This window comes from Dreissena polymorpha, chromosome 14 (assembly GCF_020536995.1).
Source record: "Dreissena polymorpha isolate Duluth1 chromosome 14, UMN_Dpol_1.0, whole genome shotgun sequence".
Lineage (NCBI taxonomy): Eukaryota > Metazoa > Mollusca > Bivalvia > Myida > Dreissenidae > Dreissena > Dreissena polymorpha.
In genome coordinates, this window is record NC_068368.1 from 10,462,466 (window position 1) to 10,481,516 (window position 19,051).

At 33.6% G+C, this 19,051-nt stretch overlaps 1 protein-coding gene and 1 long non-coding RNA gene across 2 annotated transcripts in view; both read left to right on the forward strand.

The window, feature by feature from the left end:
• Positions 1-12,135, forward strand: part of LOC127858071 (acetylcholine receptor subunit beta-like) — a 36,950-nt gene extending 24,815 nt beyond the window's left edge. The window contains exons 2-4 of the mRNA XM_052394957.1: positions 10,582-10,670; positions 10,896-10,977; positions 11,209-12,135. Coding sequence (XP_052250917.1) covers positions 10,582-10,670; positions 10,896-10,977; positions 11,209-11,435 — 398 coding nt within the window. The 3' untranslated portion in view covers positions 11,436-12,135. The remainder of the gene's footprint in view (positions 1-10,581; positions 10,671-10,895; positions 10,978-11,208) is intronic.
• Positions 5,983-8,107, forward strand: LOC127858072 (uncharacterized). The gene is made up of 3 exons (XR_008038742.1): positions 5,983-6,116; positions 6,554-6,635; positions 7,220-8,107. It is a non-coding gene; the product is annotated as an uncharacterized LOC127858072 (long non-coding RNA).
• Positions 12,136-19,051: the final 6,916 nt, after the last annotated feature.

Consider the following 19,051-nt stretch of genomic DNA (forward strand, 5'->3'; position numbering starts at 1 on the left):
TTATTCAATGATATCCACAACGCCTAACAGGCTGCAAACATTTTGCCCTCGATCGATTTGTTGTCAAATCAGCTGTTAGGAGGTCAATCATAATCATTCAAACAGCTGTTTTCATAATTACTAATATGATTGCAGTAACCGATTACAGATTATGTATCTGTGTTAGATAAATAACCTAGCCTGTGACTTCTTTCCATGGATGTGACTGCCTCACGGCCGATTACTAGCCGATTCGCCCTGGCCATAGTAAAGGTCACAGATGCGAATGCCTTCCTTTACAAAAAAGTAGTATTATGAGACTTAATTATAATTGTCCAAGTCGGGTCGCATAAGTATGACCACTATAACAGTAGAAGTCTTTTTAAAACATTTTTCTCTAGGACTGGGCTTCCATGGGGACAGTAGTTTGCTATTTAACCCTTTGCATGCTGGGAAATTTGTCGCCTGCTAAAATATCGTCTGCTGAATTTCTAAATTTAGCATTTTCTTCGATTTTATTCAAAGAATACTGTAGAATAGCAAACAGTTTGGATCCTGATGAGACGCCACGCTCTGTGGCGTCTCATCTGGATCCAAACTGTTTGCAAAGGCCTTCGAAATTTGGTTCCAGCACTGAAAGAGTTAAATAATGAATGCCATTAAAGAACAAAATTACGTTCGCAGTGTTAGTTGTGTTGTTAGTATAGGTGCGTAACGCAAGTGTTTTTGTCGCATGGTGTAGCTGTCTTACCAAGGTTTGACTGATATTATCCTTTATCAACAATTAATGAAACGTTTAAGAAATGTATCGACATAAGGGCCGAATGAATACATTCTAGTTCTGCAAAGGCCAAAGGAAAATTAAGTATAGGGATGTCGGCAGGATAGTACGCCTTTTATGGCCTTTTCGTACCAACATACAGCATGGAAAATGCTGTTTATTTACGTTAAAATTTAGTCTTGGACATAAGGATTCGGTAAACTGTAATCCACGATTGACTGACGACAGTACCTGAGGTCTCACCTTGCGATGAGTCTTTATTTCTGAATATCTTAGTATTCTAGTCATGGACGATACATTAAACATGAATTTACCACTCCTGAGGCCACATATAATTAATATAAATATAGTGACCAATTGATAATTCTAACACATTAAATGAAATAACAAAATCTTAATATAGCTTGACAGTAAAATCATAGCTGTGTGATTATTTCCTTGCAAAATTGCCTAAATGATGTTTATGTTTACGCAAAATGCCCACAATCAGCGAGAATACGCTCATTTACCGTGATGCAATTATCAAAATTGTTCATTTCTGACAGCAAATAATGTCGCAAAACCCAGTTTATGTTAAATTAATATATTAACGTCATTAGCATTTTAACATGTGTTGCCATCTTTAAAATCAGCAATCGTAATCGCCAGTTTCAAAACGCTATATAAAAGCCATCAGTTTGTAGTCAGAGTGTCGACTGGGAAAGCAATGTTAATTTTCAGATTTTCTTGCAGAAAAAAGAAGGAAAAGGTGAAACACGGACGATGAAAGTGGAGAGATATTTTATCTTGAGCATTTGAATTATAACACTTCAAAGCAATAGTGAATAAAAGTGCTCATTTAAATTAAAACGACTGATAATAATTGCAATAAATAACAATTTATTCTTTACGGATGCAATTAACCGTGAATGTCATAGGTTAACTAAAGATTTTTGAAAGAAGTGAATGTAAAATACTCGACTCTTCAAAGCCTTAGTAACTCGAATGTTGAAAAAAATTAGCAAACACATTCCGCTTTGATATCTGAGGGTCCAATGAATGATCACCACTATATTAGTAAATTCTCAAAATCAGATCAAAGAGACCACTAATTCGCTGATTTTTCTAGGGAACACGTGTGCGGGTGTATGTGTGTGTGTGTGTGTGTGCGCATGTGCGTGTGTGTGTGCGTGGGTGCGGGGGGCAATCGGAACCTCCTTAATTTAATTAGCTGCTGGGAAGGCAACATTTTAAAGGTCGAATCGAGAAAACTATTGGCAGAAATTTGGGCGATTGTTGTTTTAACAGTTTTTTATTATTGTTGGCAAAAAATCTTGAACTTGTGTGGGTAATTTGCGGGTTACTCTACACATCTAATTCGTTTGTATTATCAAACTATAGAATATATGTTTGTTTGCATGTATGTATGTGCAAACATAGACACACTTAACCTTCTGGTGGTCGCTTATTTCCGTGCAGCACGTTTTATACTGGTATTGTTTGTGGCAATTAAGAGACTTGTCAACAGATTGTATACATTAAAAAAACTTTCATTAAATAGTTTCAAATAATTATTGCAATAACGAAAAAGCATAAAATTAAAAATATACTTGAATTGGGTTCTAACACTAGCACGCTACCACTACAGCACGCAGGCATTGACGTCTGGAGGATAGTGTACGTTTTATGTAGCTAATACGCATGTTTGCTAATTTATTAAGAGAAAGCGTTACAACCGCTATTTTTTACGATTTCTATAAATGAATAAGAATAAACAATAAAATATTAAAACATTTATTTATACCTGTTTGAAAAAGATTCTTCTTTGAGCGTATGACTTTTTTATTGTCATTTTGCTAACCTGTGAACAAGTCCCTTCAACTCAACTTAATAATCGTTGAAAGTTTGTACAATGTTGACGCCATAATACGACATTTGAAGCAACCTTGTTTAAACATAAGCTCGGGAATGAAAGCGTGAGTTCGTTTAGATCTTTCAAGTTCAATAAAAAAATGATTGAACATTTATGTACCGCCCTTCCCCTACGAACATACGTTTCCACACGATAGTTAAGGAAGTCAATTACTTTACTCTAACGATACCCAGCTGACATATTTTCAGTGGTATTTTCTAAGAAAGGAGTCAGCCACGCAAAAGTTATTTCCCTAAACCGTAGCGGCATTCTTGTTTCGTTCACCGTTTATCAACGCATACACGGTAAACGGGAATACAAACTTCATTTCAATTGTCAAACATTGATTTTCGTGCTATTAATATTGAAACGAAAAATAAATTACATCTATGTCTTGATTTTCTCGTTTCGTTTTTTTTTTTAATTCAAAACGAAACACAAACAGAAACGTGGGAATATCCTTTCATATTTGATTTACAAAGATAACATTATTAGCTGTCGCCGTATTCGCTTCAATAAGTCTTATTTAGATATTTGGTATTTGATTTGTCAATTACTTTGACTCACGTATTTCATTTTACAAAGTCATTTCTCTAAATGGCCATGACGATGGTTACCTTTTTACCTCAAATAAAATGCATACCATCGGTCGGCACGTCATACACTAAATAATATGCAAACAAGTCGTCCCCGGTTTGTTATTCACGTTATATCAATCATTTACTAAGGCACACATGTATACTGTAAACACATGTGCGGATATATAACGTTGACTTCTCCAAAAGCGAACACAGCAATGAACATGGATCAAATATGTTCGAAACTCATGTAAGTTATTCATTGTACACTTTAAGCATTGGCTTTCAACACAAACAGCAAAATCTGACTTTTCTAAAACAAATTTTACAAATAAAATACTTATTCAAATTCTGTACTACGTACTGAATTCACTGTTTGGGTGTTGGCAAGCTAACGCGACCGCCGAAGCCCTATATATTATTAACCTCAACCTTTCGGTAAAAACTTAAAATGGATTTCAAAGTAAAAGAAATTAAAGTATGCAAGGTACACCTTTGTGCTTTTGTGCGTTTTGTGAAGTTTCATCTTGATACCTCATATTATTGTCAACATATGCCATGTACCACAAAAAATTGCATTATTCACAGGGGAAATAAATGTTTATTTATTAAATAAGTATTAATGGTTTTATGCACTGCGCTGCTCTTTACTGAGATCAACCTACTTATTATATACTCCATATAATATGAAAGTATTAAGACTCAAGGGCAATAACTATAAAATATTGTCTCTAAAATAATGATTTATGGCTGTCGTAATATTCACATACCCTTAATGAGATTAACATAAATAGGTCATACCTCTTATAGTTTTCAAGATATGCTTGCGACAGCATTTCAGCACAGAAATATTCAAAGGGCAATAACTGTACAAATATGGAGTGACGTGTTTTAGTTCTCATGCACTTTACATTGCGTCATTGCGATCTATCTACGTATTAACTTTCAAGTTAATACCTCTTTTACTTTTAAAGGTATGCTCCGAACAACATTGAAGTACAAACATCATTACGGGCAATAACTCTAAAAGAATAGGAGCAAACGTTATGATTCGTTTGCACTGCACATCCGCTTTAAAAGATATATCTACTTAACAAGTTTCAAGTTGATACATCGTTAAGGTTTTAAGATATAGGGCATTTAGTCTAAAAGTATGGGAGCAATAATATATATATATATATATATATATATATTTCCCTAAAATGTTATTACACACGTCCACATTCGTTAAAACGTAAGTTGCTTACTATGGAACGGTTACTGATCTGCGGTGGACTAATACATGTAGTCCTTACTTTAGACAAAAGTAGCTTAGGTTAGATATATTCAAAAATAAACGCTTTTGCGTGAGACAATTACGTGATGATAATAGTACATGGATACATATTATTAATAGTTTAACATAGTAAACATACACAGGTAAAATATCACGAATTGTAAATCTAATGGGGATATATGTTTAATCAATGATGTAATATTATCATTTGTACAAGGTATTTTGAACGTTTTCTAGCTTTGTTATACTTCTTCGTCCGGTTTAGGGCGGCTTTAAGTGGTGAAAAAATGTAAATTGCATATTACTTTCAGGTTTTTTTACCTTACAATGAAACAAAATACTCCCACGGTAACTAGATTCAAATAATTTGTGATGAAAAGCAAACGTTCCATAACCATAATATTCGGTAACTGTTTGTGATGATAAAACTTAAATGGCGCAAAGCACTTTACTTTACGGCATGTTAATTGGTTTCGGGATAGGTGGGAACATATATTTACTTTTCCTGAGGCGCTCAAGTGTTTTACAACCTTCTAGGCGATGTTCATATCAATAAAACTTTGATTACATCTTAAAAGGTCACATTTTGAATAAAATAATCAGGTATAATTTACCACGTATATTTCAAATCTTATAGGAATGATGCATGTGTTTCTGAATTAATCAGTTTAAAGTAAGCTGTAGTTCATGGCATTTATTATCTTAGGTGATATCTTTGCTATGTTGGTAAAAGTGCTGTGGGCAAGAACAGGCAAAAACACATTTCTGTAACGCAACACTCTTACCATTTTAATTAGTTAGTAGAAAAGTTAAGTTTAACAATTTTAAGCAACGCTCTCTCTGTAAAAGCACATGTCCGTGTTCCCGATATCTTATAAGGACTGCTATTCATATATCAGGCAATTTTAAAATACCAAAATACCCGTTTCCGATTTGGACAAGTTGCGAACTAGGCTTACGTATAGGCTATGATTATAATCTATGATTTTTGTAATGTTTGTGTGTTTGGGTTCGAGACGGAATTGATTTAAGAGAACAAAATGAATGTCATGTTATACAATTTTTGTTTCGCAACTTAACAATGTAATTGTGTTTTTTTTTCAATATATTTTTATCGGCTACTTTTAAGTGTCCGCGTAAGATTATAAGAAAGTACCGGTGAAACATTGTGTGGTTATTGTAAAATACACCGTCTTGTGCGATTGTGTTTAACATGATTACCGGAGGATGGTTACACTGTCTTTTTACTGTCGTCAGCATTCAGGATCACTTTCATTAACTTTCTATAATACCAAGATACATTTAGATATAAACCAGACATGCATGTCTGTAATGTGTAATGCATGTCTGTAATGTCATACATGTTGTGTAATGTGACACAACAGACGTGTTCAGAGGTGTACTTGCTTACCACAAACATTCTAATCTGCACGAAATTCCCCTATTCCTTAACCTAGATACGAATATGTTTAAAAGGACTCACTGGGGGCTGACGAGGTATAAGCGTAGTCCGTTTCGCTACGAAGTCGGGTATATGTTTTTCTACGAAAACATTGTGTACATACACATGACATCGAAGAACGGATTAGTGGAAATTTGTGTTTAAAACAGGTAAGATTATGCTTTTGTAATAACAAAACTCTGAATTTAAGCACAATGACATTTCATAGGTCTGTTACATCAAATTATGATTCAACATGTGTCTGGTTTATGCGTTAAACATTAAATTTACCGCTGATTTATCAAACCGAAGTCAAGTTTTATTTTACAAAAATGCAATTAAGGTTTACAACTATGTTTAATTGACACAATTTTACAATTTCCATATTGATGTATGTATCGTTAAGCCACTGGTGTGTTCAGAAATGTATAAGGTGACCCAGTTGTCAGAAATAAAGGCTAAATAGTATTATTATGTATGATCGTGTCTCTGACAGCATACGTATATGCCTCGCTACGACAACGCTTTAGCGTGTATGCGTTTCTCACAGAGGACGTATTGGTTATCTCTCAAAGGCGAAATAAAGAACATGTTTTTTTAAATACAGAGTCATGGAGTGGCTGGATGTTTCCTTTGAGGAAGAGATAGTAACAACGACACAACATGATCCGAAGCGCACAGTCGACATGGTAATGCACATTATTATGATATAATTAAATTCACGACTAGGCCAAAGGAAACGATCAAAATCGAAAATCCATATATAAGACGACAGTTGAGAGTCGAGAACCTATTGTCGTCGGTCTCAATAAAAATTACGCATCTTCACCTTGTGACAATCCCTTATACGTTCTTTTGGACAGAGACCGACGATAGGTTTTTAGCCTACGGTATTCTTTATCAAATAACATTCGATGCTCGTTATGTTATCTCGAAACTCTGCTTATGTCAAAGTAAATCCCATGTCCCAACTTCGATCCTTCTTTATCTCATACGGATTTTTACATTTAATCTGTCAAAGCGATTTTCTTGAAAATCGGTTATCGCCAACTAATTTTTAGATGAATTTCATGTTCGTATACATGATTTTACCTGTAAAATCAACACCTGTAACAGCCGTAAGGTGTGGAAAGTAGGTACCCAATGGCACAAATCCGCAATTTCCTAATCAATGTATTGTTGTTAAGGCTTGACAGTGGGTTTCTGTCACAGGTTATTGTTAACTGTGTACATGACGGCCGGTAAATTTACCTCGTGTTACAATGTGGTTAAGGTCCGGTCTCACTATGATGCCGGCGGAGCCCCGGTGCGTGATCAGGCATCTACCGGGATGAACCGGGGCCATACCGGGATGAACCGGTGCTCCACCGGGATGAACCGGTGCTCCACCGGGATGAACCGTAGACGACCGGGGACAACCGGGGCTCCACCGGTAAAATATTAAAATGTTTAATACCTCCGAGATGAACCGCGAGTCACCGGGAAGGACCGACACCGACCGGCGTGGCACTGTGAACAACCGGGACTGCACCGGTACGGCACCATAGCTCCACCGGGGCCCAAACAGACCCCGGCAGAGCTACGGGGAGCCTGGTGAATGCCGACAGAGTCCCGGTATAGATTCGGTACATAAATAAACCGGCGCTCTGACGGTTCCATCCCGGTTGTGTCTACATTGTCCGAAGGTACCACTGGCTCGGGAAATATCTGACAATGGGCGTGTTAATTCGTGATATCTTTCGCACAGGACTTTCTGTCACTGTAGATTTTGTCGGAATTATCAATTTGCCAGAAACCGGACTGAATGTAATATTTTCAGAATACTTTTAATGTCGCCACCCATAATATTGAACGTTCGATTTCTGTATTGTACACCTGGTGCAGTGTCACAAGGCATCTCCCACATAAAGGGAACCTTTTCGTTTGGATGCTCATGCGCACAATTAAGCACAGCATCTTTTGCACTGGGAAATGGTAGTCTGCAGTAACTGCAAACTGCATGTGATATGTCCTGAAAAGGATACAGAGACTTCGTTGAGTAACCTATACATTATATTTGTACTTCGTAGCACAACCAATACATACTCTGTGCGAAACCTATACATAAAGCGACTTGTAATTTCCTTCGAAACAAAGCATTTGAATAATTAAAATACATGTTCGTAACCGTTTTTGTACTTTAAAATGTGTAATGTACATTGAATCAAAGTAACATGTAGTTTAATTCGATTTAAGTTACCGTAATTGGCTTTTTTAACATAATAACCACCATATGCATTGCTTCAAATCAAAATATTTCGATTTTACCTCAAAATAAATGTACAGGCTGAAACTACGCACATTTGTTATTAGTTTTTTATTGAAAATAAGTACCTACCATTACTGGATGTTCCGTTCTCTAATCCATAAACACCAGAAAATATGAAACTCGCCTGATTAAGTAGTGTATGTACACAATGTTTTCGTAGTAAAACATATACCCGACTTCGTAGCGAAACGGACTACGCATATACCTCGTCAGCCCCCAGTGGGACTGTCAACCACGAATGACGAAAAAAGAAAAGTTGTAAAATACCGTATTTTTTTACAATTCTTAGTTTATATTGATAACAATATCACGACTAGTATATTTTATTACTCGAAAAAAGTTCATATTTTCAGTATATTTGGTAATAAAATTTCGCGATGTGAAATCGAAAGTACATCGCGAAAATAGGTGACATAACGATATACACACTATAAATAACGCAAGTAGATTGATCATTTTCTAATTTAGATAAATGCAATTCACTACGCATACACAATTTGCATTCCTGGGTTTACCACGTGACGATGATGATCAATATACGGGTGTTATTTATAGTTAACTGGTAATTACCTGGTAGACATACCCAGTAACATTTATTACCAAATATACTGAAAATATGAAAACTTAATAACTTGTTTCAAGTAATGTAATATACCAGTCGTATTATTTTCATCAATGTAAACTAATAATTGTAACAAAATACGGTATTCTACAACTTTTCTTTTCTACGTCGTCGTGGTTGACAGTCCCTTTAAACACGCATTAGTTAGTATAAGTGCGCTTGGAACACAACTGCAAAACATACCGCTTTCTCTGTAATCTAAGATCATCGTTGTTATCATAAAATACCTATTTGGTGATGCCAGACTAAGTTTAGAATCTGATATCATAATGAACTTACATGAACGATAAGCGGAATGTTACAAAAGTAAAGCCGCGTCATGCAAAAAAGCACTTATTGCATATGCGGCTATCGTCGCTCAAAATCAGACTGCTACACTTTCTGCTCTAGTCACGCAAGGTTGATGTATTAACAATGCATTTAAAAGCACATACAGCGAATAAAAAACTGACATAATGTACATCAGGCTTATAATTTAAGCATACGAAAATACTTTTTAACAACTTATTTTATTTTCTTCGTAAGATATTACAGACATACACACACATACAAGTATATATTATACATAGTATTTAAAGAACGTGTATTAGAGGGTACATAAACTATTCTTTCCGTAAGATACAACATACATACATGCAAGCGTGTTATTTACAGAATATTTAAGTACAATTATTTGAGTACAGCATACATGAAGTTATGAAACACACATTTATACGGTTTAATATTTCTAGCACTATACAAACGCATTTGCTTATACATATAATACGACTTTAGTTGTAGGTTTGTATATCTTTTGTCTGTTATATATTACACATTCGAAAGGTAACGTAAGTGCTGAATTGCATAATGTAAAATACATTTAAAGTGCAGACTTCAATAAATATTTGGCGATTAAACAATATGGTATCTTAATAAAGTTGTATGTATTATAAGAGTTGTCATTGTCTACAAATATTTTTATAAGGGACCAGTCTCGTAATGCATCATCTGTGTTTAGAGTGGTTTTATCTATTTCGAAATTGTGCTTCATACTATTTACAAGTCCAAAAGTTGAGGGGATGATTATGTTTTTCTTCTGACAATGAAAATTATACCGTTTAATTTCTAGACACACAATGTTTAATTCATTCATTTTTTGGGTCGTGATTCCAAGTATTAGATCTTGACATGTAATATCAATAGTTAAGCTTGTTCTTCATCTACGAAAAGTCTCAATAACAAATATAACAATTTCTTGGGAATATGGAATACCAAAACAAGTGTATACTATTTTCTACTTCATTTTTACAAAACGTACATAAACATAATAGAAGTTAACCTGCTTACACCAAATGTGTTCATTTGATAATGAACCGCATAAAACCAAAGAGATAGATTACCCTCGAATTCGCTTGTTTCAATAGTGAATCAGTAGCATGCGACATGTGATGTCTTTTAAACAATCGATTTACCCAATGACCGTACCTACATACCGAAATCGAAATCCCGTGTAGATCAGAGTTGATCAGAGTTGCTAATTGCAAATGAGGAAGTCTTGAATTAAAACGTAAGCTCAAACTTCGCTATGCAACACAATAACTACACAATAAAAACAGATTAAATAAAAGTTATAACAATGCAAATACCAGTAAAATCTGCGTTCAGTAGTACATCGTTGAGTGTTTCATTATATGAAGTTCAATGATAGGTCTTGTACATTTTTCAGCTGGGGACTGTCCATCGGGATGGCTGTCGCGTCAGGACTCGTGTTACAAGTGGAATTCATCAAACTGGATGACCTTTGATCAAGCCAAGGTAAATTTTAAGTCGTGTTTTCCTATATACAAGTATAGTTTCTGAAGAAACAAGTTCGCAAATTGTGTAGGTATAATTAATCAAGAACAACATTATGGTGAAAAATACATCATATAATAAATGCATTTTCCATTAAACATATTTACATTCCATTATTTAATTGTTGTCATTGCATAATCATCGCCTTATTTTATTCAATAATTATGTCAATGTATATTTGCGCAGGATTATTGGTCGAGTCTTGGTGCGCACGTCCTATATATTGATAAAGAAGAAGAAAATGATGTCGCAGCATTCGTTCTGAATGGTAAATGTCTATATAGTTTTTAAAATAATGTCGATCGTTTTAATGTTCTAAATATTCATACAGTATTACAGCCATACACATATTTTAGACGACTCCACTGTGATACATATTAAGGTTTTAATTTTAGCAAGTGACGATTGTAAATCACTGCATTAAAATAAGTATTACAAACACGTTTTAATACGTAAGTAACGTAATAACATATAGTCAAAGTGACGGTTTAAATTGCAGCAACGACCGTACCTGGTGCATGGGTTTGGATAGGCGTTAACTTCACAGATGAAAGATGGATATCGTCCATTAACAACAGATTTGTCACGTATTTTAATTGGAGGGTCGGTGAGCCGGATAGGCTTGATGACCAATTTTGCGTTTCTATTCATGAAGGTTACCAATGGCGATGGTCAAATGTAAGGTGTACCGAGATATCACATGCTATATGTGAAATAGACATGTAGTTAAAATCGTACACAATAGTTAATCTTTTAAGTGCGTAACCATCAATAAAGCTTATTAGTGCATACTTCATTGAGGACATGTTAACTGCCGACTGTGTTTTGATATTTTTAATCGAATAAGACGTTGTTATGGATACCGTAGCGTAAATGTCATCGATTACCAAGAAAACATAAAAAACATAAATCGCTCCATTTTTATAATTTCCCTATGATTTGACGTAAATTGATTGGATTAATCAAATGTTTGTAATTGATAACCCCTGAATCACAACCCATATTTTATAAGGTCAACAACTGATCAATTCTTTTCATGTTTAAAACTTTGCCATGTCCATTGGTCATGTCAACTGCCATTATGTAAATCCAATAACGAACTCTTAGGCACCAAAGTTCAGCTCTGTGCATGTTTAGGGGAATAAGGATAATTAATGTTTAATTCAAGTTTGGTATGCTGAATACAAATGCTTTTCTCATATAAAGCTATAACGTTAACTGCTTTCAATGGAAGAATGAGTGGTATGCGCTGAGGAAATTGCTGATGGCATGCGTCGCTCTTTTTGGTTTTACTTTTAAATTAATGTTGTCATGTTGTGGGTTATTTCGTTTAAATTATATAAAAATTGCCTATATATTTGCATTTCTACATGTATTAAATTTACTTGACGATTTTAACAACGGCATACCTATAATCAATATCACCCTATCGCATAACAAAAAATTTTCCGAAAATTGTAGTTATTGAAATAGTATCGAAATAAATTTGCATTAATTTATATTGCTATAGTCTTTACATCTGAGTGTTTTGTATTGATCTATACCTTCAAGGTTTTTCTAAAACATACGTATAGGCGTTTAATGTGCTCTGTATAAGCTTGTTAAAAACCTAAATACATAAGATCATAATTTATTGCATTATTTCAGTGAAATTATCTGTTGAAACGTATTCATATTTCTATTGTTATGAACTTCATACAGGCATTTTAAGTTTTATCTGCTGTTGTTATTGTTTTTGCTCAACGGAAGTAACTCGTGTTCTTTCCGGAACTCAATATTTAAATAAAACGAGTTATTAACGATAAGGCTGAATTGTAGTGTTGAACAAATTGAATTAAACAAGTTCCAGCCTTTACACAGAGAATTATTGCAAAAACTGAATTACCATGTTTAAAGAAATCTTTACAGAAAACAAAATCTAAAAAAGGTCTCACTAAACATGTCAAGAGTGGGAAAATGTGCACAAGAAGGTAAATCGTGAGTTATCTCCCCAAAACAGCAGAGCAATTTATTTTTCTTTTTTCAAAGCAAGAACGATAAACAGGATTTTTCATTTTCATTTTATGTTTCAAACATGGATTTTCAGTGCAAAAACGTTTGCACTGGCATACCTTTAACGAAGTTTGTAAAGAAAAGTGCTAAATAGGGGACAAATCCCTGCATCGTCGACTTCAAATAGCCATATTTCAATAAATCCTGAATAATAATAACCAGGGTTTTTCTAACATACATGATAATACCTCCTGTGCATATACCAAACGATATTTTAATCCAAAAATGCCTTTAAACAATTATAGAACTGGATTTTCTTACCCTACCGAAATTCAGCAAAATTTATCGGAAACTTTTCCAAGCGAGTCCAACTTTTCACATCATATCTGGTTTCCGTGATTGGTAATATTTAGATCGAAATGCAATATGAAATGCAATAAGTTTCGTGTTTTGTTTAATAATTAATACAACAAAAAACGCCATAAACGCTTTGGTTTTATTTATGTTGATTGTGTTTTGTTTTATTTAAAAATCGTTATACGAATTCATATGTACTGTAATTCGTGTTTTGTTTGCTTCGAATGCTAAAAGAAAGTACGTACACGGAGAGCGTGGTTAGCACATACAAGTTCGTATTCCCGTTTTAAAATAATTAACAATGAAATAAAATACAAAAACTAAAATGATTTCTTTACAGCGTTTATTGTCGCACTTATTATAACATATTATAATTTATAAGAAAAGTGTTTTAATGTTTTTTTCAATTTTTAGAAGTTGTAATTTATTTGATGGTTATCCATGACTATTACGAAGATCATTCTAATGATCTCCGGTATTCATTGGAAAGTAGGTCATGTTCATTCCAGGGTGATGTTTTGATTTTTAAATTACGTAACTCACAAGTTAGTAGTTTGTTAATGGATTTATAGTAGCTTTATCAAATGTGTTATATTCCGCTTAATTTTCAATAAATTGAAAAAAATATTTTAAAAACAAAATGAGCAAGAGTTTTGATTTTCCATTAAGTTACTATTTTTAGAACAAGCATGTGCAGATAGTAACAAATCTTAACAACCAATCAGAAGTGACGATACTATGAGACAATTTGTAGATGAAACAGATTACTAAAGGGAGATAAGTCTAGCCAGTATTTTGTCAAAACATGGTCGATTTAAATGCAGTTTTCGTTTTTATGTCCAAGAATACACATTTACCTATATATTTACATATATCACATGCGTGTTTTTTATTTGTTCACTTCCAAAATTGGTATGTATTCATTAAGAGGGCTGATACCAGGGATAGACATGATGCTCAGCTTATAAATTGTGTGAACACGTATATTTTTATTACAATCATTTTTATCGAACATACACTATCTTAAAGAGCACCACGCATGTATTTGAACACAGTCCATTTAAAACTCGTTTAACGCATTAAAAACATATTACTTATTGAAAAGTTAGCCGAATATGTATAGTTAAAGCAATGCAACTTCACGGTTTGCAAAAATGAGACCGTTTGAGCACTTTCGATTAACTGATTTCGTTCTTTCCAAACGAACGCAAGTTCGAAGTGTTCGTGTTTACCTTTTAATTTATTTTTCAATTACACTTTTTTGTTGTTATTGAACTTTTTGTATTCTGTTTTGCTGACTGCCTCATAAATACCTTTTGTAAAGCGAATGCTTTATTCAATAATAAAAATAACGCAATATAAAGTGTTGTTGATTGCTTATTGAAACCAGATAATAAAGAACTAAGTATGCCCTTATTAACGTAACAAACAATTTAAGCTTTTATAAATAACAAACAAGAATAAAAAAGACAGTGAACTTTAACATTGACGAAATAAAAGTTTTTCACAATTGCATATAATGTTTGCATCGTCGAAAAGTCATTCATTCTGTAAGGCAATTTCCAACTCTTCGGTGCAAATAATAATATACATACGAAACATCGACAACAGTTTCGGATCTGCAACAGAACGATAAGCTCCATTGTATCTATAGGACGCACAAAGTGCTTAACGACTTAAAGCGAGCTTGATTCAATATTTGATACATTAAATATTTAAATAACATATAATAATTTATTTGAACGAAAACTCTTGGATTTAACATCAGATAAACTGTAGTTTGTTAATGAGTAGATTAGTTGTAACAAGAGACGGAGTTAACCCATTTATGCGTAGTGAACTCTCCCATCCTTCTAATTGGATCAATTTATTTCCAAAATTAGGGATGTCTAGTATATATATTTCTATATTTAGAATATTGCTTACAGAAATTCCTTTAAGCAAACAGCGCAGACCCTGATGAGACGCCGCATCATGCGGCGTATCATCTGGGTCCAGACTGTTTCCCAAGGCCTTTTTTCTAGACGCTAGGCATAAATGGGTTTATATACTAGCTATCGCTAATTGTTGTGTGGCTAATAACTATATAAACGTGCTGTTCATTTGGCTGACTGTATATATTATATTATGTTTAATTGAAGCAGTAACTTTGTCTCAAAAAGAGAAAAAATCAGAAAATGTTAATAAATTTATCTCCCCCAAATCAGAAAAGGCCAGTCCTTTTTCGTTGTTGATTTTTTGCTCAAAAACAGTTTACGGGAACACACAATTCAATTCAATTTTCAAACATTGATTTGTGAAATAATCATATTGCAACGATAAACGAATAGGGAAATAAGTTTCGCGTGTTTTTTATATAATTATTTCAACGAATAAAGCTATACAAATTGTTTTTCTGTATGATGTTTCTTTGGCCGTTATTTAAAAATCGGAGAACGAATTTCTTCTTCTTCTTCTTCTTCTTCTTCTTCTTCTTCTTTTATAATAATGGCCATGTTCAATATTGATACATTATGGTCATGCGTGGGGGGTTAATAAGAAATAGATTGATAGGTTTTCCGAGTTACTCAATCCACTCAGGAAAATCCTATCAACAGTGATAAAAAAGGTGCAAAACCTAACACCTTAAGCCCTTAAGACTTAAATATATACATATACAACTGTGCATGTGGTGAGAATATTAGTCGAGTTAAAAAATAGGATAAAAGCAGAAACATGTGATCTAAGGAAGGAACACTGATGTAGACAGCACTGATTTAAATCCAGGGATCGTATCAGCGCTGACTACATAAGATGGAAGTGTGTTCCATTGTACAACTTTTCTTGGAAAGAAAGAAAATTTGTGGTAATCAGCTGTACTTGGTGGTATTTGGTATGCCATGTGATGGTGATGGCGTGAGTGTCTAATGTATGGAGTGAGATAGTGAAGGGGATGGACGTCAACATGATTATATACTATTTTATAGAACACAATGAGTCTAGCTTGTTGTCTTCTTGATTGCAATGTATTCCAATTCAAATCCTTAATTATATGTGTGACCGTGCCCGGTGTCTTGCTGTAATTATTCGTTACAAATCTGGCAGCTTGACGCTGAACATTTTATATGTGTTGATTTTTTTATTTTGTTTTGGCGAATCGAAAACAAAAAACGAAAAGACGATATATACGCTTTTCGTCCCAGTAATGTGATTTCGTGATGCTTTCTAATGTCGCTGCATATTTGTTCCTAGAAGTCCGACAATTTTCTTGTGTATTAATGGATACGCCACCAGATAAAACCAAGCGTTGCATAATATTGGTGTTACATCCGAATTTTACTTTATGGTTCAAAAATGCTCAAATTTAACTCTAACCTGCTGTTAAAATGTATCACATATTTCTAAAACATAACATAGAAAATACATTGCGATAACATTTGCAATAAAGCTGCATTTTAGGAGATCTCTTCCAAAGAGGAAAATAATGTATAATGTCCATGTGGCTAAGCGTATATCTCGCAGCGCGGTTTTCTTGGTTAATAAGTTTAATTTGTGTTAAACATGGGTACGGTTAATGGCAATCTTATGACATTTTCTTGAACTGAACAGTAAATATAAATTCCTCATCGCAGTCTGTTTGATGCACTAATTGATTGGTAATTTAAATAAAAAGTGCGTTAAGAGCTAATCATAATCGTTTAAAAGTATTACATTTTTTATAAATTAGGTGGTGTTTTAGAACTATCAACCACTACTCACCTCCAATATTACCCGAATAAGATATCTGGCGATTCCGAGCACTTATATTGATTATTACTTTTATTATAATCTTAAATCATCTGCCCAAGGGTTTGTCTTTGAATGTTTTTATGCATTGTTAAAACGACCCTTTGCTGATGCCTATGCATAGTTATCCTCCGCCAAATGCGGAGAATATAGTTTTTGTGTTGTCCGTCCGTTCGTCCGTCTGTCACAAACTTTTAAGTTTTGACCAGGGATATCAATTCAACGAATTTGCTTGTTTCAACTTTCACTCGTGAATGACAATCAAAAAGACTAGTATATCGCCCCTTTGGTGCAAAAAGGTACCATGTGCCATTGAAATAAGAAGGCACAGGGTACCTGTTTGCACCAAAGGGACGATATATTTATTAAATAGTTTTGTTAGTCTGTTAGCCTTGATAACTTGAGGCTCATCATTAACACTCTTAGGCAGCAAACTAAGCCGAGAAATCACAGACAGTATTTTGAGCACATAGCGTAAAATCAAAGTAGTTTTCAGTATTTATTTTGTACTTTGTATTATGTTTACGTTTCATGGTTTTATTTGCTATGTACCAGCAATTCTTTTGCCAAGTTTATCCATTAATATCATTTCATAGTCAGGGGCGGTGGCCGATTGACTAAATAAATCTGCTTAAATAATGGTAACGGGATTATTTAGAGGAAGTCAAGATAAAATTACATATTCGTTTAAGTCACAATTCATCACCTAAATGCTTCTTTTATTCTACGATTTACGAAAAAAATCTATGTCATAATGCATGTATGCTAAATCATAATGACTAGACAAATAGCTATTCGGTAAAAAAACGGCACAATTAAACATTATTAAATACAAAATTATTATATTTTAAGTTCACTAAACACTTTTAAGGTGCGGCAAATACGAGGAGCATCTTATCAATTTACAATTTATAGAAGTATTCAGGTTTAAACAAGCTAAACGATTGAATAAAATGAAATGTTTCTGTTGTTTTTTTTACTTTATAACAACTCGTTGATCATTCATATAAAGCCTTAAACTCTTGCCTACTAATAACAGTTCGGATGAACTGGTGGTTGCGATAAAAGCCTTTCAATCCAAATAAAACTAGTTTGAAAAAAAAAAACACGTCTTTCCTTAAATGTCTATTATTTTCATTTTACTACTGTTGAAATAATGGCGTTTAGAGTGTTTAGTGTTTTAATCGATATAGATTTAAAATAGAATGTACTTGTAACAATGCATGTATTATATTCAAACAAGCAAAGTTTTCAGACTGAGGAACAATATTTTTTCTCATCATATAAAACTATACTTAACAAAATCCATTAGTCTATTTTAATTAAAGAAATTGATAGACATCAACAATTAAGTAAATAAAAATAATGCAGATCAACTGTTTGCCTTACAAAATGAATTAGAAAATGTTCAATTTATAAACAACTAAATGCCGTTTCAGTGCGGTGCGAAGAAATGGTGAGATTCAATTCAAACGCATAACATGCCACAATCGTTTTTTTTGAGGGGGATACAAGACATTCTAAACAATCATATATTGAAAGATGCATAATATTGCGAATAGTCACTAACTAAACGTATAAAATAAACATAATTGGACAATTAAAATCCTAAATTCACAGATTTATTTAAATGAATGTTGTGATTTATCACACGAGCAGTTATACAGTTAGAGTTATATGCGACAGAAGGAATCATAGTCCTTCCAATATCGATACCATGCATGAACACAAAGAGAAGAGCGCAAACTGGCATACTGATTTATATGTTTAATCATTTCTTATCACGTGGAAACAAGCTTTAATTAACAAGGGGCATGTCTCTTGTGGGTCAATATGTTATGAAAGTTGAATCATATGGGCAGAAATGGGGAACAAATTAAATAAATATTGTTGCTTGGTTAGGTTATACCTTGCTTAAAATACAAACAACATCAACTGTTCTGTTGTGTTGTGCTAAAAGAGGACCATAAAGTTCGATCAGCAATGATACAACATTAACATAAACATGGTTATATCCCTCTATAGACAAATCACTGTGAATGGTTTAAACATGATAAATGGGATATGTCTTGTGTTCACACACAAAAAACGACAATACAACTACAAAAGACTACATAAATTATCCAATTCAATAGCTCAAACAGTAGACGTACATATGCAATTCTAAATTAAAAAGTCCCTGATGATAATTGGTACGAAAGTCAATGTGAAAACAGCTTTTACAAAAC